The sequence below is a fragment of the Larimichthys crocea genome, chromosome VIII, assembly GCF_000972845.2.
Source record: "Larimichthys crocea isolate SSNF chromosome VIII, L_crocea_2.0, whole genome shotgun sequence".
Classification (NCBI taxonomy): domain Eukaryota; kingdom Metazoa; phylum Chordata; class Actinopteri; family Sciaenidae; genus Larimichthys; species Larimichthys crocea.
The window spans coordinates 18,138,211-18,163,164 of record NC_040018.1 but is presented as its reverse complement, the minus strand read 5'-3'; the positions used below and the strand labels follow the sequence as shown (position 1 = coordinate 18,163,164).

Sequence of the window (24,954 nt, the reverse complement as noted above, 5' to 3'; positions counted from 1 at the left end):
TTTATTATTTGAATTGAGGTGACATCTAGTCTCTCATGTTCTCCCTCTCTCCTCAGCTCCGACAGGACTCTCTCAACCTCAATTTTATCCAGTAAATGAAACCGCCATTCAGTTAGACTGGGACCCACCAGCGCAACTCAATGGACCACACCCACTATATCAGGTTTGTAAGAGTATTGATTTTCACACAGTATATGCTAGTATGGCATTATTTATTTTATTTAAATTTATTTGGAGATCATTTGACTTTGCATGAATATGTCAAAATTCCAAAACTGTTCCAATACTTTACTTTGTTTATGAGTGAATACATTCCCATCAGCCTCAGGTATGCTTTGTGTTTATTGCTAGTTAGCAAATGTTGGAATGCTGACATGCTAAACTAAGATTACAGACAGTATTAATCTCAGTTAATCACAATTTATATATGCAATAAGGTACTGTTTTTAGTAGGTGCTGTGTGTACTTGTTATCTAATTATTATTAATGTTGTTGTTACATGTTTATATATATTTATATAGCATATGTTTATATTTTTCCAGGTGGAGAGGACAGACGTCTCTTTATCTGACCCACAAGATCCTGTTGTCAGAGGAACCAGATTCCCAGGAAACAGTTACCACCAGTTTCCCAGTGACACCCTTCCTGTCAACACTGACTTCACAGGTATGTCTACATGCAGATTTCTGTGTGTGTATCAGAAAATGGACGGTTTGTCTGTCTCCATTGCTATATACTGTACATGCAGGTCTGTGTGCACATGCAAACATACATGCCTGTGTTTGTTGGTGTATTTTTTTGTGTTGTTCAGTGATCGCAATGCAGTCTCTTCTTCTTCTGGTGACATTCCTTCAGAATGACTTCCCCAGTCATCTCAAAGGACAATTATCTTTCTGTTTACCAGCATCATTAGAGGGTTGAGCTGCACAGCCAAACATGTTCTGCTTCATCTGAGAACATCACCCAGTCTGACGCTCATAATTAATGACTGCTGATACTAATCAGTGGGATTTGAGCAGGCGAAGCTCTCCGATGCCACTTGAGATTACTTCACTGTCCTGCACAAACCTTGTATCACCAGTTATGTCTTTCTGTGTGGACATGTTTAAATATGGGTGATAGATAAAACCTTCCCAAGCCGTTTTAAAACTGTGATGACATTGTGTTGATTAAAGTTTTCATCTGTAATCCTTATGTGACCATGATCAACCATAATTGAGTCAACAAAGCTCTCTGCGTTGGTCACTTAATCTTGTTCCATCTAAAATAGCCAAAGTAGTGTTAATTTTACATCTGAAATATCAGAAGCTTACAGCCAAGCCCTGACTGTATGTCAGTGTCTAAATACTGATGAGAGCCACAGGATTGGAGGGTGACTTTTTAGTGGCCTCTGAGATGAGACGAAACGAGAATTTAGAATCAAAAGGAAGCAATACGAGTAACCACTTTTCAACTCTGTTTTAATGAGGCATCAATAGTTTCCATGCATGCACTCAAAGCATTTGAGTGGTTAATAAAAACTACTGTCTTCATAAAGGCCTGTTTGAAGGTCAGAAATCTTTATTATTATCAATATTTATTATTTACTAGTACCATTGAAACCTCTTCTTTAGTTTCTCCATAAAGGATAACTTGTGAGTTCTTATGGATGTGAGCAGTCTGAATAGGTATGAATGTGAAAAAGAGTTTGTCAGAACCAGAGCGTTCATACTGAGCAAGCCTTTACTGGATTATAATTTATTACAGATGAGATATTATTATTAATGAAATCACCGCTTTGACCTCTGCTTTGGTCTGTCCAAACCCCAGTTGTCAATTCAAATCACTAAAAAACTATTTCTGATCAAATGGTAAGAAATTCCTATAGATGTCCTACCTCTTATGCTATGTCTATTGCTCTCTCTGAACTCTGACCACTGTGTTTTTATCCCAAATCAACAAATGGTAATTTTTGTTTTTATCCATACTCCTTCAAGTTATATAGATGTCTTTGACTACTGCCAGCAAATAGATGATGAGTTTTGCTATTGAGGGGAGGCTCTCATCTCCTCCACTCTCCTCCTTCATAAAGGGTAATGGATCAGACAATCACTTTCAGACCGGATCTATTCTGGACCATGAATGTGTCGGCAGTCCTCAAACCATCGCCCTTTTACAACCATCAATACTAATAGCATCATCTACAGACAATTATTCCCATCGAAGCGCATGGAACAGCGAACAAATCAAAGCCAAATTGGATTATGAATGTAATGCAGTGTAATGCCCCCTCGAGAGTCAATTGATCACAGAGGAGAGACTCGTCAATTGTTGATGTCTTGTGGAAACCTAGTAACTCCAACAATGACAACTGTAAAATTCTTGTTTTTTGTTCAGTTTTATATTGCGAGACCTCAAATTTCATTCTCAAAACATTACAAAAGTTTGATTTTGCACCACTTGTAAATGAGGTTCTTTTGAGTCTTAGGAAAAGTTTAGGTTATTTTTGCTTCCCCAGCTGCAGCATTGATGGAAATGGCAGATCATCATTTTTCTTCCATAAATAAGTTTCCATAAATTGTTCATTCAGGCTCTTCCTGCAGGCTTCTCATTTCCTAAACATGTGTATTAAGGGCACATCTTTGAACAGGGCCAATATGTTAAATATTAGTTGAGATTAAGATTTACCACGTAGAATCACATATTTGCCCTTTCACCTGTAATTTAATGGCCACTTTACCTAAATTATTTTTAGCCAAATAGGTTGTTTTCCATGTGCAATTATTGTTATAGTAGTTGATGGTTCCATAAATGATAAGTCTACTCACTTGTGATTAACGATGCTTCTTAATGCTGAATGAATTTGGGGTACTTGAGGTCAATATTTACCACACTGAATCTTACTTTAGATAAAACAGGAGTATAACCATATGCAACCATGCTTTGATTATGAATACCCTGTAAGTGCTTGTTTCCATAAATGCATGTTAGTCCATTCATCTTGTAATGCCTCTGTATCTAAAACACTAAAATGTGACTTCCTGCTCTCCTTGTTCATCTTTGAATTAAGGACTCTGTGCATCTAAGTTAAGAGCGGAATACGATATTATTTGATAATCTATTTAAAAGGATACTGGTTCAAAACAGATTATGTACGTCTCTCTCCTCATTTATAATTCTTCAGTATTTGAGCCTGAAATGGGCTGATTGGAATGAGGATGATAGCCTGGTCATATTTTCACTAATCCAGATGTATTTCTACAACTCACAGTAAATGAAGAGAGATGAAACATCACAAACATAGCTGAGGGAAAGAAAGAAGAAAAAAATGAATGCAGGAACAAATAGACTTGGATAATTTCCAGACATGTCAGATACAGTACATTGCTGCAGCACAACTGCAGCAACTGAGCGGGAAAGAGGGAAATGTTAAATGATACAAATTATTTTTCCTTAATTAATATGATTGATTGCCAGGCATTGACGTTGAGAGGAGAGGGGGAGAAATGTGTGAAGGGAAAGTTTGCACAGACATCATTAGTTTTTCCCCATTTAAAGATTAATCAGAAGAGGCTGGGCTCTTTAATTCTGTCATTTGTATATTTAATGGGCTGCTGCAGAATCTATGGGTGTAATTAGCTAGCTGCCGCGCTCTCATTAATACGCCAGGCTCTGATTAATGCCAGCACAGAGCTAACATGACTGGAGTTATTCAGGTTATGTTGTGTAGATGATTGCACACAACCTCAACTGTTTACTGAGACAGAGAGAGGAGAAACAATACAGTGAAACAATACTACCTAATAAATAAGACTATGCTTAAAACTGTAAATAGCTGAATATTGCTGTATGTTAATGCTATATATTGTGGAATATAACAACGTTCGCTTTAGGCACATAGAGAGAGGAACAGTGCATTAACTGTGAACAATAAACTCAATTTAAAATAGTCCTTAATCATTTTTAATTTACAAAAGACTCAATTTAAACAATATAATTCTCCCTCTTAACAACTCTAGAGTTGATGGTGTGAGTATAATTGGTTTTATGTACTTGTAGGTCATAAAATGTATTCTTTACAGTACATTAAGTAATATATCACTCATGAAAAAACTTTCCGATTTTGAAACGACAGCAGTGTGAGACAACACAGCACACAATAGTGTTATTAATAATTTTATTACCAAAGGTCTCACAAAGCAATCTGTTTTCTTACTCTTGGTGTTGTGTCCAGAAGAGAGGCTGTGTTGACTCAATATTCTGCATTGCATGCTGTAGATTACACACGACCTAGTCCAGTTAGCCTTGTCTTGCCATTTTGCCAATTGTTTCTAAACAAGATTTCACAACATGTTTCACAATTCACATAATACATGCCATGTTTTTGAGTCACATGCTGTGAGGCTTAAGGATGGTTGGTTGGTCAGTCTTTTCAACACTTCTTGGTGTGGATATTCATGGTTGTATTCAAAATTTCCACTACTGCACAAGGAATATCAGAATGTAATGATCAGGTTGTGAACACATTTATTCACCATAGAAAATGGTCCTATAATCTGTTTCTATCCACTTGTAAAGTCATTAGTGTTTTACAAAAAAGCCAAAAAAGTTTGACATGTGTAGTACCTGCGTAATGAAGGCCTGTTGTGGAGAACGTTTGTGTATATTGAACTTGTACGTTTCTGTAAAGCTTGGTGTGTGTGTGTGTGTGTGTGTGTGTGTGTTTGCATGTACTCTGTATGTGAAACAGAGACACCTGTCATGATGTGTGCTCAGGTTTGTCTGTTGATGTCTCCAAAGTGGTTGTCAGTGTGAAGTAGCACAAGTCCTGTGGGTAAATCTGAAAGAAGTAATGCTGAGCACGAGCTGTGTCACTTAGACGCTGTACATTTGAACCAAACACCTTGGCCAAGCGTGCGTTTACAGTCTGTCCCTCAGTATTGCAACAGATTTACACACAACAGTGCACTCTACATTATATGCAAACACAAAGAGTGTATTGTTACCTCACATGCATCCTAACTAGAAGGCATTGTAATATCTCACTGTGCATTGTAACAATTTTGGTTACAGGTGCTCTGTAATAGCATACTGTATGCACCAGCTGTTTAATTCTTTTAAAGATCAGCATGCATATATGAATAAAAATACTTCAATAGTCACATTATTTATTTGCCATTGCTAGTAAGGTTAGAAGAACTAATTCAGATATCCTTACCACCATTGCTAGTATTTGGCAGCTGTGTGGCTTGGATTGGACCTCTTGAATAATTTATCCAAAGTGGTTTCCTTATAAATGCAGCATGACACGAGGAAACTCTGGAGGGTCCCGGTCGATCTTAAGAAAATGGAGAAACGCACAATGCAGAAGCAGTAGTAGCAGTTTAGGATATTGCACAACATTCCTTTATGACTGTATAATAAAATGTGTATAACTTTTGTGTTAATAAAGTTGGATACATGAAAAGCAGGGAGAGAAAGAGATAAAAAGAAGCGAAGATGCAAGCAGAAAACGTTGGGATGAGGCAATAGGTGGAGAAAAGGAGAATGAAAAGGTCAAGAAGAAGAAGAGGAAGGTTAAAAGGGGAGAAAGAGAGGAAGGTATGAGATATCAGGAGTGTGACAGAGAGAAGGTTAAAGGGGTGTAATGTAATGTCAGGTATCTGTCATGACTTCACTCATCTCTGCTGACAAGGTCATGAATGTAAATGACAGGTGCCTGCCTAATGTACAGATTGCAAGTCCAATGTAAAGAACATATGTATAAATCATGAACCAAGTTAAACTATTGATTTTGCACAGTTGGTGTTGCATGCAGAAATGCAACAGTTCTTTCCCATCATTCTGTCACACGTATAGTATGTCCAGTTTATCTTCAGCATCCTGGACTGAAATGGAAAAGGTAAGCATGTGTTGAACTGTGTACATCTTAATATGTGATGTTTGGCAAAAGTAAAAAAAAAAAAATCTAAAGCCCTATTCAGTCTGGATTTATTTGAGGCAGGTGGAATGATTTTAACATCACCTATGCTGTGACTTTAATCCCATCCAGAGCACGTATAGTATAAGGATAATTTTCCGCCCTCACCACAGTAATAATTACTGCTGCAATTACCAACTGTTTTTTGGCAAACTCCTGGTCCTCCTATAATTTAAATCCTATACAGAGTGACGTCCTAGTGTTTTGTATTAAAGTGGATATCATGAGTCATTCTCCTTTTTTTTCTTTATTTCAAATGGATAAAGTAAAATCTGACATGTCAATCATGCTGGCACCAACACTGCATATTTTGGAACCAATATGATGAAAGAAAAAAAAAACCTTCAGAAGAACCTTCATCAAATGGCTTTTGTAATACCAGTTTAAAGTACTGGAACTAAAGTTTAAGCCCTGTTTTCAAAACCTATATTTATTTACATTTTGGCTAATTGGCACCATTATTACTAAGTACGCTGAATTGGCTAGTAGAGATTCCTGTTTGCAATGTTGGCATAGATTTACAACTTGACAGCTATTGCTGCATCACTTTGATACTGAAGAAAACAGATTTGTGGACATTTATTCACGATTGAATATCAAAGATTATGATATCCTTGTGAGGTGTCACAATGAATGATATCAATATGTGTTTAATGTCTCTGTGTTAAGAAGAATTATGATAGGAGTATGATTTTTGACTCAAATTTACTCACGCTGTATCTTTGCTTCCCCTTCAACTCTTCTGTGCTCCTTTACGGCATGCTTGTGGCTTTCTCTTTTGGTTTTGCACTGTGCATTGTCCATGTTTATTGCAGACCATATCCTGTAATGTCCCAATGGATATAATGTTAAGTTAAAGAGGCTTGCAATGTATATTTCATTCCCCACAAAAAGGCTGACTTGAATGGACTATGAATATGTTTTGCCATATATCAACAACTACCATAACAATAAATCTAGTTAAAGAGGTATTTTTATTCAAAATAGTGTGAAAACTGGCAGCTTTGAAATGACTAATCTGTATTCATCTTGAGCTCACCATGTAACTGTTTGACTTTTCTCCGTGTTAAGTGAATTCACACACTAATTATTTTGCTAACACCGGCTACTGATGAACCCTGGACTGCCTCCATTCAACTCTTCAGATCTTCCCACACTTCTGTTCCCTTCAGAGACAGACAGAGCGGAGAAAACACACTCGTACTCACAGACACACACATAAAATTACATCCTCTGTGTCGCTATGTGGATCTAGTAGTGGATTAAGATCCAATCTCTGATCCATGGTAACATGACAAGACGGCACGATGTGTGTGTGTGTGTGTGTGTGTGTGTGTGTGTGTGTGTGTGAGAGAGAGAGAGAGGTCTTGCTGGTCTAAGAACCCACAAGTTTCCCACATTGTTGAAGCTTTGATTCATAGTATGCATTAACAAACAGGCAGCCTATCATTTCCAACCGCTCTGTTGGAATGACACAGTAGATGCAACTTTTTGGTCAATTACTTTCCTGCTCAGAAATTATATTATATTCCTCTTCTTCTGTTGTCATTCCAGTTGGTGCTTCAGGATATTATACTGCCTTTATTTATTTATTTGGAAATGTCTTACTTGGGCTTCATATAAGATATATAGGAGAGCTGGTTTATATTAAACAGTTTTTAAAAAAACATTTTAATGTTTTCTTGTGACTGATTTAGCAAATCTTCTTGAAGTTAGCTACATACCTTCACATAGAAGAATGATTGAGATGTTTAAACACATTTACACCTCCCTTCAAAAGCTGAAGACACCGATAGGCCTTACATGAAAACTCTGGCTGAGGGGTTTGATCCCTGTACTGTAGTGTTGTTCAGGTGGTTTAGATTTGAACAAATTAAAGTGTTGTGTCAAAACGTCTGAAGGGAGAAGCATACACATAATATAATTTAGTTGATTTCTGTTAAAAATCAATTTTAGTTCTTTTTAGGTTAGATAGGAATGCTGGGTATTTAACACCAGGACACTACAGGTCCCTGATTGAGTTACACCATCCCATGTCTAACTAGCTGCTGCCCCTCAATTAAAGAGTGCTGTTTTGAACATATTTAATTGTTCATAGTGATACAGTTTGATGTGCATTGAAAGTATTATTTATCCCATATTAAATTCCTGAGAACAAATAATAAAATAAAATTTTAATCTTTCTCTCCCTCTCTTTCCTACTCCTTCTCTGTCTCCACATGGTCTTACTTTGTATCAGGTGTTCAGTTGAGTTTCAAGACTCGATCCCCACATGGCCTGCTGCTCTGTGCGTTCTCTCCGGGAAATCAGGAAGAGTTCCTGGCTATTCAGATCAAAAATGGACGCCCTTACTTTCTGTTTGACCCACAGGTATGTAAAGTATCAGTGTAAGTGTATGAATGTGAGCACAAAGTACTGATATTTCAAGACTGATTTACATAGTAATATATGACTCAAAAGACAAAACAATGTTCCAACAGCAGGGTGATTGGAATGAGGTGTCACCTTTGTGTGTTTTCCAGAAGTACAAAATACCTAACAATGGAGTGATGAAGATGCCAACTTCAAACAAAGTTAGAATTTCTCTTAAAAAGTAGGAGGGGAATTCATTCTTATTCTTATGATTACTATCATTTTGTTTTAGTAATACTCTATGTCTTTTGTTGAGGGACTTTTGCCAATTTTGATTTGATTGATTCCACTTATTTGTGAGCATCTAAATCAAGCTAGACTACCATTAAACAAAGATGCATAGCTTTGCAGCAAGTTTAGTTTTCTTTACAGTGCTATACTGACATAAAGAACATGCCAGATTGTATTAATTTTGAAGTGTACTGCTGTCCTTAGTTGCCATTTCACCAATTTATTCATCCACATTCCCACATTTCATTCAGTCTCTTATTTTATTATTCTGTTCCATTCTATTCACTTTACTTACTTGCTCACCTTCCCCTGTGTTTTTTCTCCTTTTCTTGTGATCCACCTCTGTATTTCTCTTTTTCTTCCCCTCTCTCTCCCATTTTCTCTCTCACTTGCTCTCATCTAATAAATGTGATCTGTAGCCCCTCATTGGTTTCTGTCAGGGAGACAGGGAGAGGGGAAAAAACTTTGAAAGTGTGTCAACGTTTGAATTGGACTGCAATTAACTCATTCCCTGCAGTCACCACGCGTGAATACCAATTGCAAGCTAATTAAGCTTTCCACCCTTGCGAACACACACACACACACACACACACACACACACACACACACACAGCCCTGCTTCCCTTATCCATCCATACAGACACATGTAGAGGGGTTAAAGAGTCAACGACTTCGATGATGAAAGTGATGATGGGAGATGATTACACATACTTCCATGAGGCCACCAACTAATTACACACTCAAACAAACACACACACATACACTCTCTATCCTTCCTCATCATTATCACCATCCAATACTTGTTATCAAAATGACTTGATCAAAATGTAACCATGGGATGTATCTTTGTGTGCAGGGGCGTCGAAGTCACTGAATATATCCTTGTTAACTTGTACTGTTAAGTAGTGTGTGTCTGTGGTTAAGTGTAATGCTGGATGTGTGGGTGTGACTTCTCCAACTGGGTTGATTCCTTTGTTTAGGCTAGTTTGGGGTAATTAACAGTGGGAGTGGTGTCATGGCTTATTAGTGTTCCCCTAGATACATATAGCTGGGCCCATTACTTCCCCCCTATTAGCCTGTTGAGCTATCCTAATGGGATTACTAGTGCAGGGGGGGGTAATTTAGCATGACACAGGAAAGTGATATGCTCATAAATATGTGCACATGTGAGCTGCCACACACACACACACACACACACACACACACCAAGAACATAGAAGTAGAAGCACACAAGCTTAAAAACATTCCTTTTCACACGTAGAAGATATGGTCCAGATCACTGGAGTTAACGCACTGTCACAAACTGTGTGAAACACACACAGTTTACACTCTATTGAATAGTGATTTTTGGACCACTGACTGCTCCAGTACACAGAGGTGTATGTAGCAACTGGTAACTACACTGTCTATCCCAGACTGTATACAGAACCCAGACAAATTGCGAATACACAAACTATTTTATTTTACTTGATTCTTTCTTAGCTCAATAACACTCTCAGGAGGTGGCTTTCAGGAAGGTGTTATACAGTCCTCTAACCTGTGTGGAAGAAAACATTGTAATGCATTGTAATATTTAATGACAAATGCTAAACATGTAATGAATAGTGTTACTTCAGTGTGCATTAACTGTATTAGCACAAGCTTTTCTGGAGGAGTTTTTATGTTAAGGTTTGTGACTTTGCCAGAGTTGACCAAGTGAGTGGTCTCACAAACTGTGAAGCCAGCTTGCAACCTGGAAATGTGGATTTTAAGCAGACATCTAGGATGGAATATGTGTATAATTTGGCTAAGAAGTGAAACTTATAGAGAGAAGAGCAGAGGGCCAAAAAGCGAGCCTTGAGGTACTCCATGTTTCACATAAAGTAGTGATGCATGACCACTATCTACAAGAAATCTACAAGATTTCTTTTTTAAAAATAAAATGCTTTAAAATGACAATGATGATTGTTGTGGAGAAATTGCTGAAATCAATGGTGAGGTCAGAGGGGAAAAAAGTGTTCAGGAGCCTCTGATGTCTTATGCTGTAGTATTTATTGAAGCTTATTGAAGAAATAGAGACACTCTCAAAGTTGATATTCTGCCTAACTCATGCTGGTGGTCAGACTTAAAAACCATACAGATAACACCACAAATACTGTGCGCCCATAAATAGTGAAAGAGAATGTTTTTACCCATGTTTGTGTTACCGTCAGCACATTTTAGTCGAGCCACTGTTGTCTGTCTATGTTAATGAAACATCAACATTCAGTTTCTTCGTTGGTGGCCACCACAATGCTGATGCTTTCCTCAACCTAAGGATAGAAATTTCCATAACAGACACTGTCTTGTGGATAGAAGGTTAACACTATTATAAACAAAGATTTAAAATGTATGTACTGTATCTTGGTGAGGACCTGGAATAAGATTACAATATGTAAACATGACAGTTACACCAGTGGGAAACGTGGACGATACCAGGTGAAGCCAGTGAGGCCACAGAGGTGGATGTTATCTGGTGTTGGAGTAACAAACCACTTCATTCATTATCCTTCTCCTTTCTGTATCAATAAGTGATTGCCTTCATACTCACAAATGCACAAACACCATCACTTACTGCACGTTACAGAGATTGGGCATGTTGGCATTCTCATCCAACAGTGGCCACACACCTCAGTCAAGTGCAGTCTGCAAGGACCACCACCGTCATCAGTGGGTGCTTCCTAAAGCAAGGTTTCTTCCCACCAGTAACACTGATCAATGCCTTGCTCAGTTGCGTGTTAGTTGCTTCCACTGCCAGTATCTCTAGGTGAGGGAAGGGTGTGTTTATGTGTATGTGTAGAAGAGAGAGACAGCGAAATCAGAAGAGAGACTCCTCCCATGTTGTCTTGTTAAGTAGAGCTGTCTAGCAATGGTAGTAAAGATGTCAGAGGCTGATATACTCTGGCATTCATACATTTATTGATCTCATCATTAAATCTTCATCACTGTGTGTATGTGTCTGTGTGCAGATATATGTTATGTTAGTGTGCTTGTACCCGTTACTCTTGTTTTACTGCATTACTCTTTGCCTACTTGCTAAAAGCTGATCACAACAATGATGTCATACTTAATAGGTAGCAAAAAGCCCTGTAACAACACTTTGATGATTATACGTGCATGTTCGTGTCCTTTTGAGGGTGGTGTGTGTGTGATGTATGCCATCGATCCCTAATGTCTAACTTTGTTCGCGCAACAGAGGGATAAAGAAGCGATAATTTAAAATGTTGTAAAGTAAGCATGTTTGATTGCTCTGTGATTTGAGGAGTGGTCTCTTTTGAGCCAGAGGTCATAGATTTACGTCAGTGATTAGTGTAAGGCACATAGTTGCAAGACCAGAGATAGGAAACAAGTATAAGTCAACTGGATGTCTTTACACACCCTTAATGTACATGTGTTTATGTATGTTTATGTGTTGTAGGGCTCAGCGGTGGCTGTGAGTGTGCAGGGTGATGGAGGGCACCGCTACAATGATGGACAATGGCACAGCATCATAGCAACAAGGCGAGGGGCCGTGGGAACAATCGTTGTAAACAATCAATACAGAGGTAACTCTTCTCATATTCATACTGACCACTGTGTGTATCTTCTCAGTGTGTGGGTTTGTGAGTGTAAATGTGAGTGTATTCATGCTCGCCTATACATGCAAGGATGTGCTCATGCAGTGTAAGACTGACATGTATGTGTGTTTCTATATATGTAAATCCCCCAGCTCTACATGGAGGTATTAGGTTAATCCCAGCCACTCTGTGTTTGATGAGAAAAATACTGCTTCACACACACGGAAACATACTTATGTTCCTCAGTTGTTCTCAGTTATCTTATTAAATATTTTGTTTCTTTGTTTCTTTCTTTGTTTCTTTCTTTTTTTTCTTTCTTTTTAAAATTTGGACAGAAACCGCCCAATCCTTACTCTTCTTGTTGTTTGCCTTTACCCCTATTTACTCCCCCTTTCTTGTATTGTTAATCTCTTTATTCTAGTCATTTATATCTAGTCTATAGTCATTTTTTGTTCCCTGAATGTTCTGATCTTATATTTTTTCTTACCCTTCCTCCCCTTATTTCTCAATTTATTCCACTACATTAATGTGTAACACCACCATAATACCTCCACTATCACCAGGAAGTGCATCAGCTTCCAGCGGCAGCACAATTATTGGTGAGAACACGGGGGTATTCATTGGAGGGCTGCCTGAAGACTTTACTTTGTTAAGAGAGGATTCAGGTAGGTCTATCATCATATACTCTTAATAATTACTACAGTGTGTGGGATTGTTTTTAATATAGCATTTAACCTATTAAAAACAAAAATATCAAATACTTTAACATTTGAATAGATTATAGAATAGATACATTTTGGCCGTCTCAAAATGGTTTGGCTTTTAAACTTTTGATTCTCAAAGGAGAGTGTATTTTGCTAAAATTCTTTGATTGTTTATATATGAGTTTTCTGTCCTCCTTAAATATTATTTAGGGAGGGATATAAACATTCCTCCTGGTCAAGGTTCAGCCTCACTCCAACCACCCTACTACCCTATTACCTTTATAACACTTTATTCTCATATTCACTGATAATTGGTAACTCTTATTATAAGCACTGAAAACCTCTGCAGTATTTACCCTTGTCTGCCTCTCCAGGTGATGCCCGACTAGTGCGACAGGGATTCTCTGGCTGCCTCAGAGATGTGAGTTTTAAGATGACTGGCGGCCCCAGAGAGGAATGGAAATCTCTGGATTGGGCAAAAGCCACAAAGAAGGTGGCAGTGTATGAAAGCTGGGAGGGATGCCCTGCTCAAACTGAGGATGGAGCCCATTTTCTGGGTCATGGTAGGATCTTATTGATTATTGTTGATAACATAAACATTACATACATGGTACAAAGATTCATGTCCATGATGGTTGAAAAAAATTAAGTATGTGTTGTAGCTTTACACTGTGATATATCAACATAATATGCAACGGGTGTTAGCATAACAAGCAGTCTTTTTCATGAGCTACTGATACACATTTTTCAGGTACAACACAGTATATCCTAATAAGACACTTGCTGCTGATGTTGGTGATAATGAGGTTGTTGTTTCATGTTGATAAATATGATGATGATGATAATAACAATTAATTGGTCTCAGTGTGAAAGATCAGGTTCATCAGTGTACATTTCCTCCATTATTGGTTTGCAAACAACACATTTATAACAACTTGGTATTTGGGAAGAAAAAGGGTACAGTCCATCTACATGTTTGCAATACAATGAAGTTTTATTTATTTCTTTAGCTCTGTCCTCATAATAAAATGGCATGTTGTTGGTTTTCCTCTCTGTTTCAGGTTACCTGGAGATTAGCGGAGATGTATTCAGTGGAGGACAGGACTTTGAGATTTCTATGGATTTCAGAACAGATCAGCTCAATGCACTTTTGCTCTTTATATACAGCACACAAAGTGAAGACTATATGCTAGTAAGGAGCACAGATACATCTACAATTATTGTTTATTTACTAAAAATATACTCAAATAAAACTTAGAAATACATGGAAAAGCGTTAACTTGTGATATCTTATGTTTATTTCTTCAGGTGGAGCTGGAAGGTGGCCTCCTGTTCGTCATTCTTGCCTCTGAAGGTCACGTGACTGAATTCAGCATGTGGGCGGGGCTTAGTTACTGCGATGGTGACTGGAAGCAGCTTACATTAGCAAAACGCGGCTCGCTCATCTTTGCTGCAGTTAATGACTGGGCAGAGGAGACAACGGTAATGGGAGGAGCAGTGCGGCTGAGAGTTGATTCGCCATTGTACTTGGGGGGCGTGCCAAGGAATCTCATCCATCCTGCTCTGAACAGCCAAAGTCACAAACACAGTGAGATATTTGTATATTTGTATGCACTGCAATAGAATTAGTACATTCACACAATCAAAATGGCAGGTGTTCAACCAAGAAGTGTTTAATTTGGTTGTGATTAGTGCAACTAAATTGTTCTCAAATACAGTTCTCTGCAACAAGTTTGACTTGTCAATTTAGTTTAGTTTAGTTTGTGTGCTGTTTGTGTACTTGCAGGTAGGGTTGTCCAAAATATAGTGTCAATACATTGATACCATGTATTTAAAACAATTAATTCTCCATAAATAAGGCATTCAATAGTATTGAGAGTTCAGAAGTAAAAAACAAACAAACAAAAAAAACAGATCTACAATCAGAACTGGCCCATGTGCTGCTGTTGTTTTGTTTTTTTTCCCGGTATTTGCTAGCAGTATATTATTTAACTAAAATTTAACAATTAAACTGAATTATAGTTTACCAGTGACCTAATTATTACGATAATAGGGTGACTTTGGCCTATAAGTGTAAAATAAATAAATATAAGAGTGAAGGATGATAGTGCTCATTTAAGCTATTTAAAAAGTAAAATGGAAACAAAGTTTTGATGTACTTATCTCACGTTCTCCTCTCTGTTCTTCAATGTGCTCTTCTTCTCTTTTCACTCCCTCCCCTTTTCCTTGTCCTCCCCTTCTCCCCTCTTTCTCTTCCTTTTTTGACAGGCCTAGGAGGATGCATAAGGGGTCTTACCATACGAAGTGATGAAAAAAACCCTCCTGTCAGTCAAAGTGTTATTCTCTCTGTTGCTTTCCGCCGCTCTGTTAGAGTCTACTTAGACGGTTGTCCCACCAGTGAAAGCCGTTACAACTGCAGAGGAAACGATTCAGTGTTGGTGTATAGTGGGAAGAAGACACAAGCCACAGATTATAGTCTACAGCCTTTCACTGGTAACAATGCACAGTATACATATAAACTCAGTACATACTACACTAACACAGAGACAGCGGCACACTGTCAACAGTAATACTTTTTTTAAAACAACATTTCAGAGAAAGACTTCCATCAGACATCATACAAACAAAACTCCAAATAACAAGAAACATTTAATCAAAGGAGCACACAAGTCAATTTGCAATCAGCAATAATGCTTATTACTAAATGCCTATTATGAATGAGAATTATAAAGTATAGTCTTTATCAGGAGGGAAAACACTCCAACACTTTTTGACTAACATAAAGGCCACATACTGACATTATGACTCTAATTGACCAAAAAGAGTCACACTCTACAGGCCTAAATACACAACCAGAGCTTGCTGTATGTCCAGTCGGCATTCTTCCAGTTGTAATTTTTTATTTATCCATGCATGTCCTCTCTAAGTCAGACAGACAGTGAGCAAAAAAGATGTCATCTCAGTCATGTGAGCACACTTCTGTCATTTATAAGAACAACACATTGATAAATTGTGTGCACAGCTGTGTTTGATAAGATATTGTTGACAAGGTAAATGCCACAATTAATCATGATATTGATTTTAGATGATAAAGAGAACATGTGAGGAATCTTTTTTGGTGCATGTTTTTCAAATACATTTTTTCTTCTCTCCTGTCCCATGTACATCTCAACCCCCTTCTCCTATGTGCAAACACACACACGCACACCTCTCAAGAGTACTTGTACAGGGTTGTGGCCTTGGCTGCAGGAGGTTGGGCAGTTGGACCTTGGCAGAGAGGACGCAGTCATAGCAGAGGTAAAACATCTGACATCTCTCTGGCAGTAGTTGGCCTGTGTTTCTCTGGGTGTTTACAGCCAGATATGATAATGATGATGTTATAACAGTAGTACAGACTCATATTTATGCATGTACAATCTTCCTCACACACTCTCCCCTCTTGTACATGTGCAATTGCTGTACCCAAGCACAGTACACATTGTGCATGGTATCAGCATACAGTACCTTTGTGTCTTTCTTTCTGTTTGATACAGTCTAATATTATGAGAGAATTATAAGGCCCTTAAGTATCCTAAAGACTCAAGTATTAGCATGCGTCTGTGTTTCTCTCTTTACATGTTTATTTGTTCCTGTGCTGTGTAATCCGAATTAGAATTAGCATTTCATTTACAAAGTTACTAACAAACTGTATGATTTTTCCCTGATTAAAACTTGTATTTTGGCACATTTGACAAGCAGTAAATATTCCCTCCGGATGACTTTGTTCTGTGTTTCTCTGTGTTCTGAGAGATTTTGGAAATAAAACCACTATGTTGTACAGTATGTGAGACTTATCCAAAGCCTGTGATATTACATGTGCCTGACGGTATGAGAGATTGATAAGGCCTCTATAAAGGGCATCCCAGTAAAAGGCTGTTAACCCAGAATGGCCTGTGTGGTCCCTTGTGTAATATAAAGCTGCTCGTTAGTAGTGAACGATACACTGGCAGGTCTCAGTATACCATGCTATGACCAGAGACAGGAATGAAGGAGAGGGAGGGAGGAAGTGCTAAAAACATTAAGAACTGAGGGAAAAAGAGGAGGATGGAGGACAAGCACTCTGTGGAGAGGAGGGAGGAGGGAGGGAGGTAGAAAGAGTCAAAAAAGGGGGATGAAAGAGAGAGTAAGAAGGAAGTGGTGGGAGGAGAGGAGGAAATGCAAGGTGAGTGGGTAATGAAAGACACATAAAAATAGGACGATATAAGAATAGCTTAAATGGAGAAGGAAGGTGAGCAAGTTGTTAGTCATGAGTGAGATTTAAGAGATAGATGAAATGTACATTTATAAGCATTTACAAACCATTTGGAAGCTGTTCATAAATGTTTGCTACACAAAAATATCTGTGCAAGGCTATACTTTTCCCTTTTTGACAATTTTGAGTTTGCACTGACAGCCAGTCTAGTCTTGGCCCATGTCCAGGATAAGTGAGGGAGGGGACAGAACAGAGATGTATGGATGGAGACAGAAAATTAAGGTGGTTGTGAGGCAGTGAGATAGACAGAGGGTTGGGAGGGGGGGTGTAAAGGAGTGGGACCATCCTGAACTACTGAGGGTGTTGGAGAGAGAAAGAAGGGGAGTGCTACAGAGAAGGAGGGAGGCTGATTGCTGTGAAATATAGCCCAGAATGAATGGCTGGCTGTATTAAATCAGCGCTGAAAAAGTTACTACTCTCATAAATACTATTTATGCTAATGGTGAGGTATGATTTACTGGGCCTATTAAAACACAGAGAGATGGGGGATGCTTTTTCTTTAACCTCATGTGTTCGCGACCTGTTGTTTTGCTTTCTTTCTTTTATATTTTCTTTTTTTTTTTTTGCTTTTATTTGATAGCTTGCTTTTAACATTTTATTCCTCCTGACCAGATCTCTTTCATTTTCCTTTCTTTGTTTTTTCCTGTCTTTATTATGTATTGCTTTGTTTAATTATAGTATGTGGTTGTTGTTTTATTTATTACTGCTTGTAGTTATTTAACACTTTTTTGATTCACAGTATTCTTCTCTTCAGTCTCCCTTCATATTAACCTATTTTGTGTTTCTCTGTCTGTCTAGTACCAACGTCTGTGCCACCTCCGACTACAGTGCAGAGCTTGAATGGCTTCAGTGCCATGGTGAGCTGGTTGCCACCCACTGGTGACATCAGAGGGCTGATTGACAGATATGAATTGAAGGCCTACAATAGAGACCAGCCAGAAGTACCACCTGTCAAAGCCATCTATCTGGCTAATGGAAATTTCACAGGTAAAGGTTTGATAGTCTAAAATATTTGTACTTGCAGTCCAGACATTCAGTCGATATATTTTTACTTCTACTACAATTTTCCTTGGTAAGAGCCAGGTAAAGATCAGTAACAAATGCCACAAGTAGCATTGTGGACAATTTATAAAAAAATTAACTTGCAGCCGTTGTCCTATTGAACTTATTTTAGCTCCTTTCCTGCCACCTTCTTGTGAGACCTGTAAGGGCATTCTAGCCCTTAGTGAAAACACATTCACGCTGCCTTTTTCACTCACTTTGCTTTACTCTGTCTCATACAAACACACATACACACACACTGTCCCAGGCAACCCTGTTAATGTCTCCTTGGCAAGTCCCCAGCTTCAGAAGACCGTCTCCATTTGGAACAAGACACTCAGGACTACCCCAATGATGTCATACCCTGGCATCGCTCCTTTTTTCTCTCTCTCTTTCTGTTGCTCACTTTTCGATCTTCCCTCACTTCATCTTTTATGATGATGATGATGTCTGCGTCCGCTGCTGCTATTCGTCCCTCCTCTCATCCACTCCGCCATGTCTCCAGGCAAATATGAAGATGAGCTCTCTGTCCCTGTCTTTCTCTGTGTCTCTCTCGCTGCTCTCCATTCCCTCCCTCTCTCTTTGCCAGACATTAAGTCCACCGTGATAAGGCTTCTTGTTAATTTATGATGGCCCCGACACCTGACTGCAGAATTACACCAACGGCTAAAAAACACAGAAAGCAAATGAGGGTGTAATGGCAGTGGAGTGGGGCCCTGGCCCCTAATTGAATTAAAAGATATGGGTAACAGAGAAAGAGAGAACGATAGAAAGGAAGAAAGTGAGACAGAGGAAAAAAATAGAGAAAAGTACAGGGTGACAGGACACAGAGGGTGAGGAAAGTTGAGGGGGGTGTAAGAGATGAGGGGGATGTAAAAGAATGACTTAGGAAATACGGAGAGAAGTGGAGAGGGCAGAGACGGCTAGGACAAAAAACATCAGAGAGAGACGACTCAAGCTTTACAATTAGAATAGACTCGTCTTGTTTGCCAAACGCAGTAAGTTTGCTTAGCAACAGTGGCACATAGAAACAAGTAAAGCATTTAAATGGCTCTATTGAAGAATGCTGATACATACTTCAGTAGCAATGGGTTCACACTAAAAGGAGACTGTAAAAGGCATTTAGTAAGGTAAGACAGGGTTGGCACAAAGGAGTCTTAAATTTTAGGTTCAGCCAACTAATATGAGGCTTCAGCAGTCTGAGTTAGCAAAATCAAGTGGGTATATACCAAAGTTGGTCTTTTTTGAACAAAGTCGCCTCTCTCTGTGTTCTTTCTGTCTGTGCTCTTTGACTCACTCCCTCTCTGATGTGTTAATGCTCTCCTGCTCTCCAGGTGTGCTGCCGGGTCTCACTCCATCCACTCGATACATTATCACTGTAAGTGCCTGTAGTCCTGTTGGCTGCACTGAGAGTCTTCATAATGACGATGGTGATGATAATGATTTGAGATCGAGCCTCACGACCCCGGAGGAAGGTAAGGCTGCAAAGCATGAAAGCAAATAAGGGTCATTACTATGTTAAGCTTGTTAAATGTTGTTCACAAATAATTTCATAGCCTGCAGTTGTATGCGTGTGAAAAAAGATTGTGTGCGCGTATCTGAATGTGAAGTTTTGTGGGAAAAACAAGCATTCTCACAAATTCAAGCTTAGTGTAATTAAGCTTTGCACCTGTAGAACTATTTTGTCCATGTGTGAAAACATTGTGTAGTTACAATTTGTGCAGGAATATGTTCAAGTCTGAGAGACAGACACACACATTTCCTCACATAAGCTACAAGCACAAATTCTGAACCTACAAAAATACAACTTGATAACTTGATAAAGTTGCATTTTCTATTGTTTTGCCAACCAAATCTTTGTCTCATTTGTGGTCTGATAAACAATTCAATCAGTCAGTTCGTCAAATTCAGCACTATTAACTAATGATTAATGACCCTTACAACTTCTGTCTTTATCTTTTACTAGTAGTATTGATTTATGATTTTTGCATCTCAACACATACAGACACTCACCCTGAGAGAAGAGGAAAGACAAGAAAAGAAAGAGATACAAGTCAGAATGAAATAAACTGTATATCAGAAGGGAAAAGAATGAGTAAAACGACTGCAGTGAGTGTAAGGCAGATAGTAGGGAGTAACATTTTTTTACACAGGAGGTCATGGAGGGAGGATTACATGAAAAGGAAAGAGGAAACCAAAGAGGAAAAGAGATATTTTTCTTCATATGTTAGTCACTACATTAATCTGTGTTGGACTAACTCGCCTTGTTGGGGAGATAATGTGACGGCAGGGGTCAGTGCAGAGACAGCAAAAATCAATCTGAAGTAAAAGAAAAAAAACAGATTACTGTATTGATTCTCACTGAGCGCTGAGTTAAGACACTGAACCATGTTACGAAGACTCGAGACAGAACTTATTTATAACTGTTTTGCCAAAGTCTATTTTTCACAAAACCTCATATAGACATTTTTACACAATCCTGCGTGAGCACCGGCACATTTTTTCACCTTCTTCACTGGGTCAAGGAACATAAATTTGTCTCTCTTTCTTCTCCAGTCTCTGCAGTTTTGAACGGTAATACAAAGATTTGGCAATGCCTAGCATCATATAAAACATACAGATACATATACAGCATTTTAATGTCTGATGTTGAAGAATGATATGCTAATAAGATGGATATTATTGATTCCACACTGGGGAAATTCACTTAATGATAAGTAATGCCTGTTTTCCCTGTTTCATATTCCTTGTATGTAATTTACAATAAAGATGTTTTTATTTTCCTACAATTTCAGTTCCAGCCGCTGTCTCTCCTCCGGCTGCAGTCTCATCCCCTACAGCTCTCTATGTTAACTGGGAACCTCCAGCAAGGTAATAACACAAAACCGTCTGACCTACCCATCTCACATGTAAACCACACATGTTCTGTGATGAGGCCTGATAAATTTCTTCTCTGACCTCCTACTTCAAGAGAATATGAAAGACAGTAGTGAGTTGAAGTTATGTATTGAACTGATGTATAATTGTATGATAATGACTTTTTTGCCTTGAATAAAGATGCCCTGATTGAAGACAACAGAGCTTCCATCAAAATAGTATTTAAATATAACATGATAATATTACCCTCATTTAACTTTTTTGTTCCAATGATAGGCCCAACGGAGGCATTACAGAGTACCTCCTCTATCACAACAACCAAATGGTCTACAGGGGGAAAGACAGACAACACAACATCACTGGTAAAGAGGAGAGAGAGAGAGAAGCGTATGCGTGCGTGTGTTACAGCGTAGCTGTGACTGTGGAGGGATGGGCCTCAGTGTAAAGAGAAAGGGGAGAGGGAAGAAAAGTAAAATAGAGTAGGGGATTAGCATTTGAAAGAGGAAAGAGCATCTCAGTCCTTACCAAGGGAATAGCACTTTGAAAAAGAAACGCTAAACACATACACACACATGAAAATGAAGCGGCGGAGAAACAAAGAACACGAAACATTAGCGCACATACATACGCACGCTTTGCTTTGAAAGCTTTCACTGAAGAGACATAAAGAAGGTACGAAACACATGTCACACCACTGAGACTAGAGTGCTGCACCAGGATGCAGACACACACACACACACACACACATACACACACATATGCACGTATGAGACACTGTCAATGGGATGTGTGCACACATATGCAGGGATGTACACAGACTTACATACACAGGAGAGTCATCCTATATGGCATTTTATGAGCAGAATAGATTAACACTCATTTTGATTTGACACACACACACTCACATGCTTAGATGTGTGAAACACTATATGTGTGTGTGTCTTTGTAAGTTAATGAATGCATGAGAGTACATATCATCCATGCTGGGTTAATAATGCCAAGTGTCTGATGTTCACAGTGATTGGAAGGATTATGGACCTAGTAATTATACAGTATGTGCAAGAAAAGATCGTGTTACAGGGGATGAAATTGCAACAGTGAGACAGATGGAAAATGTTAGGCACTGAAAGAAAAACAACTATGAAGAAATAAACCTAAAAGGAGTTGAGTGGACACAGGAATGTTCCTGTATAAAAGAGGCATAATCTAGGGGTCTGGGGTTAAATGAGGGTTAGATTAACCTCACAATAACAGTTTGTGAGATCAGCTTAGGTTGATGATGTAATTCAATGTTTTGTTTTATGAATTTGAGCCACTGGCTCTGTATCCATCATTGTGTTTGTCCTTACTTTTTTGTCTCTCTGTTGCATGCTGTCTTGGTCTGTGTGTGTGTGTGTGTGTTTCAGGTCTTGGTGTGTATTCCACCCATGTCTTTGTACTAAGTGCTTGCACTTCAGTGGGCTGCACTAACAGTTCACAGGTTACTATGCTGACCTCTCAGCTTCCTCCTGGGCCTCTACAAGCACCAACTCTTACCCTACTGGACTCACGGACCATGCTGGTGGAGTAAGTCAACACACAAACGCACATGTATATATGTTAACATGTGTTGTGCATATGTAAGTACACATATGTGTGTAACAGGTGTAACACAGTGTGAACATGTGTGTACTGTACACAAAAGTGATGTTTACTCTTTCAGTGCCACTGAACATGAATAAAAGTAAGGTGATTCTTTTTCTTTTATTTATTTAAATTTTTAAAAGTGGTTTGTCTGTATAAAATACGGATAGATCGAGGAAGAGCTAGTGACCTTCTGCAGTTGTGTTTACCATGCAGAATATTCTTCTGCACTTGACCTTTAACCTGTGACGGAGGGGAGCATGTTCCGTGTGTGTGTGTGTGTGTGTGTGTGTGTGAGATAAGAGTCAATCTGCGTGAAAGCCATTAGTGTCCTGACTGTCACTTACAGTGGGACTCACCGCAGGAGGGCATAGTGCCACTTACACACACATATACATACACACACACACACACACACAGACACACATGCACAGACAGGCATATCCACACACACTTTTACAGTGGAAGTTGAGCGAGATGATAGAGATGGAGTAATATGAAGGCCTACAAATACCTGCCTGAATGTGAACAAGAGGCATTGAACTGTTGGGCCTGCTTGTTTTCCTTCTCTTAAATTTGCTCAGTTGATAATACCTCATGTCTTATTCATAGAACGTGCACAGGCCATTGATCGCTTATGTAGTGTGTGGAGTGTATAGAGTGATCCTAAAGTGATTGTGTGTTAAAGGTTAAAGGCAGAAATGTAAATATAACATGCATAACTTTGTTTTCATTAGTGTATAATTGTTGTTTTTTATCACATTAGAATGAGCCTTTTATATCTACAGATGCCATGCGTTGTTTTACTTGGAGTTCGGCATGTTGGTTCTACACTAGCCGAGAATGGACAAACCAAACACTAGTTCTAGTGTTTCGCGTTTTTTCCACATTTCACAGCCACTGTAGTTTCTCCTACAAACTTGGAAGGAAAAGAGTGTGGCAAGGGGGTTGCAATCTTAGTGCCATCCATTTTCTCAGAAACTGGATGGCACTAAATCATACACATTGGTCCTTTAACGGGACGCGGTCTGTTTGCGAAGGAAATGGAAACAGTGCGAACAGTTTACCTCTCAAGCAAAAACAATGCTGAAAGATAAATCAACAGGTAAAATGAGGGATTAAATAGTGATTTGTTATGTGGGGGGGGTCATCATTTGACAAACTGTCAAGGAAATTCTATATACCTAAACATTTTAATTTCATTATCCAATCAGTAGTCGATGTCAGTCCACACAGGAATTAAATCACCAGGCCACTTTACTTTTGCCAAAGTAAACTGATGTTCTAAAAAATATCATTATATTATTCAAAATAGTAACTTTATCGTAATTGGTTATATTTTGTGTTAACTCAACATTTGTGTTTCTTTTGTGCCCCAAAACATTTTAAAGATTTCTGCATTGGTTTACCAGTGGTTCTGGTTCTTCAGTCTGTAGACAGTTGAGAGCATAAAAAACAAATTACTAGGTGTAATACATCATCCATGAGAGTATTACTGTCTTCAGAGCAGGGATATGTATCATACCCTGAGTCTTTAAAATGTTTTTCAGCTGTATATTCACCAGGTGTGGGAAGGCTGTGTATTGCCTTGTTAGCACATTGGTAATAGGCGAAGGTTGAGAGATCATACTTGGTCAATATCTCTCTATTGTGTCTGTGAGAAAAGCTGATAAAGACAAAAAGAGAAAGAGAACAGTGAAAAAAATGTGAAGAGAAAGATGAAAGGGAGGAAGATAATTTGTGGAAAGAACGGAGGGAAATGTAAGAAATGTTTAAAAAGAAAGTGAGTGTGAGTGTGTGTGTGTGTGTGTGTGTGAGAGAGAGAGAGAAAGAGAGAGAGAGAGAGAGAGTGTGGTTGAGAGACTGTGAGAAAGGTTTAGGGAGGCTGCAGGATGCCAACAAAACAATATCAGCAGATTTATTCCCTGACCTCACCTAACACTACCTGACACAAACACATTCACACACACAAACAAGCAGACACAGCTGCAAAAAATACCCACATTGTCAGACATTCACTATATCTAACTTCTGTATCTTCAGTTCTGTAATGTGTCGTAATAATTATTTAATGGCACTAATGCTGTTTTGATGAGTGTGCAATGTAGAGAATGCCAGGAAAGATGGGAGGGAGGGAAGAAGCAGTAGACAGATTGACACTTCATAGATTGTGATGCAGATTTTGAACCCACGGCATCTCAATGCATGGTTTTCAATTTGACATGCTGAGAAACCAACCGC

At 38.7% G+C, this 24,954-nt stretch overlaps 1 protein-coding gene across 1 annotated transcript in view; it reads left to right on the top strand.

Moving 5' to 3' along the window:
• Positions 1 to 24,954, top strand: part of ush2a (Usher syndrome 2A (autosomal recessive, mild)) — a 195,514-nt gene that overhangs the window by 67,910 nt on the left and 102,650 nt on the right. Inside the window, exons 30-44 of the mRNA XM_027281636.1 lie at positions 57 to 163; positions 543 to 666; positions 8,199 to 8,329; positions 12,039 to 12,165; positions 12,741 to 12,842; positions 13,256 to 13,444; positions 13,943 to 14,073; positions 14,190 to 14,469; positions 15,150 to 15,374; positions 16,098 to 16,178; positions 17,971 to 18,159; positions 19,548 to 19,688; positions 21,009 to 21,084; positions 21,367 to 21,452; positions 22,497 to 22,656. Of these exons, the coding sequence (XP_027137437.1) occupies positions 57 to 163; positions 543 to 666; positions 8,199 to 8,329; positions 12,039 to 12,165; positions 12,741 to 12,842; positions 13,256 to 13,444; positions 13,943 to 14,073; positions 14,190 to 14,469; positions 15,150 to 15,374; positions 16,098 to 16,178; positions 17,971 to 18,159; positions 19,548 to 19,688; positions 21,009 to 21,084; positions 21,367 to 21,452; positions 22,497 to 22,656 (2,149 nt within the window). The remainder of the gene's footprint in view (positions 1 to 56; positions 164 to 542; positions 667 to 8,198; positions 8,330 to 12,038; positions 12,166 to 12,740; positions 12,843 to 13,255; positions 13,445 to 13,942; positions 14,074 to 14,189; positions 14,470 to 15,149; positions 15,375 to 16,097; positions 16,179 to 17,970; positions 18,160 to 19,547; positions 19,689 to 21,008; positions 21,085 to 21,366; positions 21,453 to 22,496; positions 22,657 to 24,954) is intronic.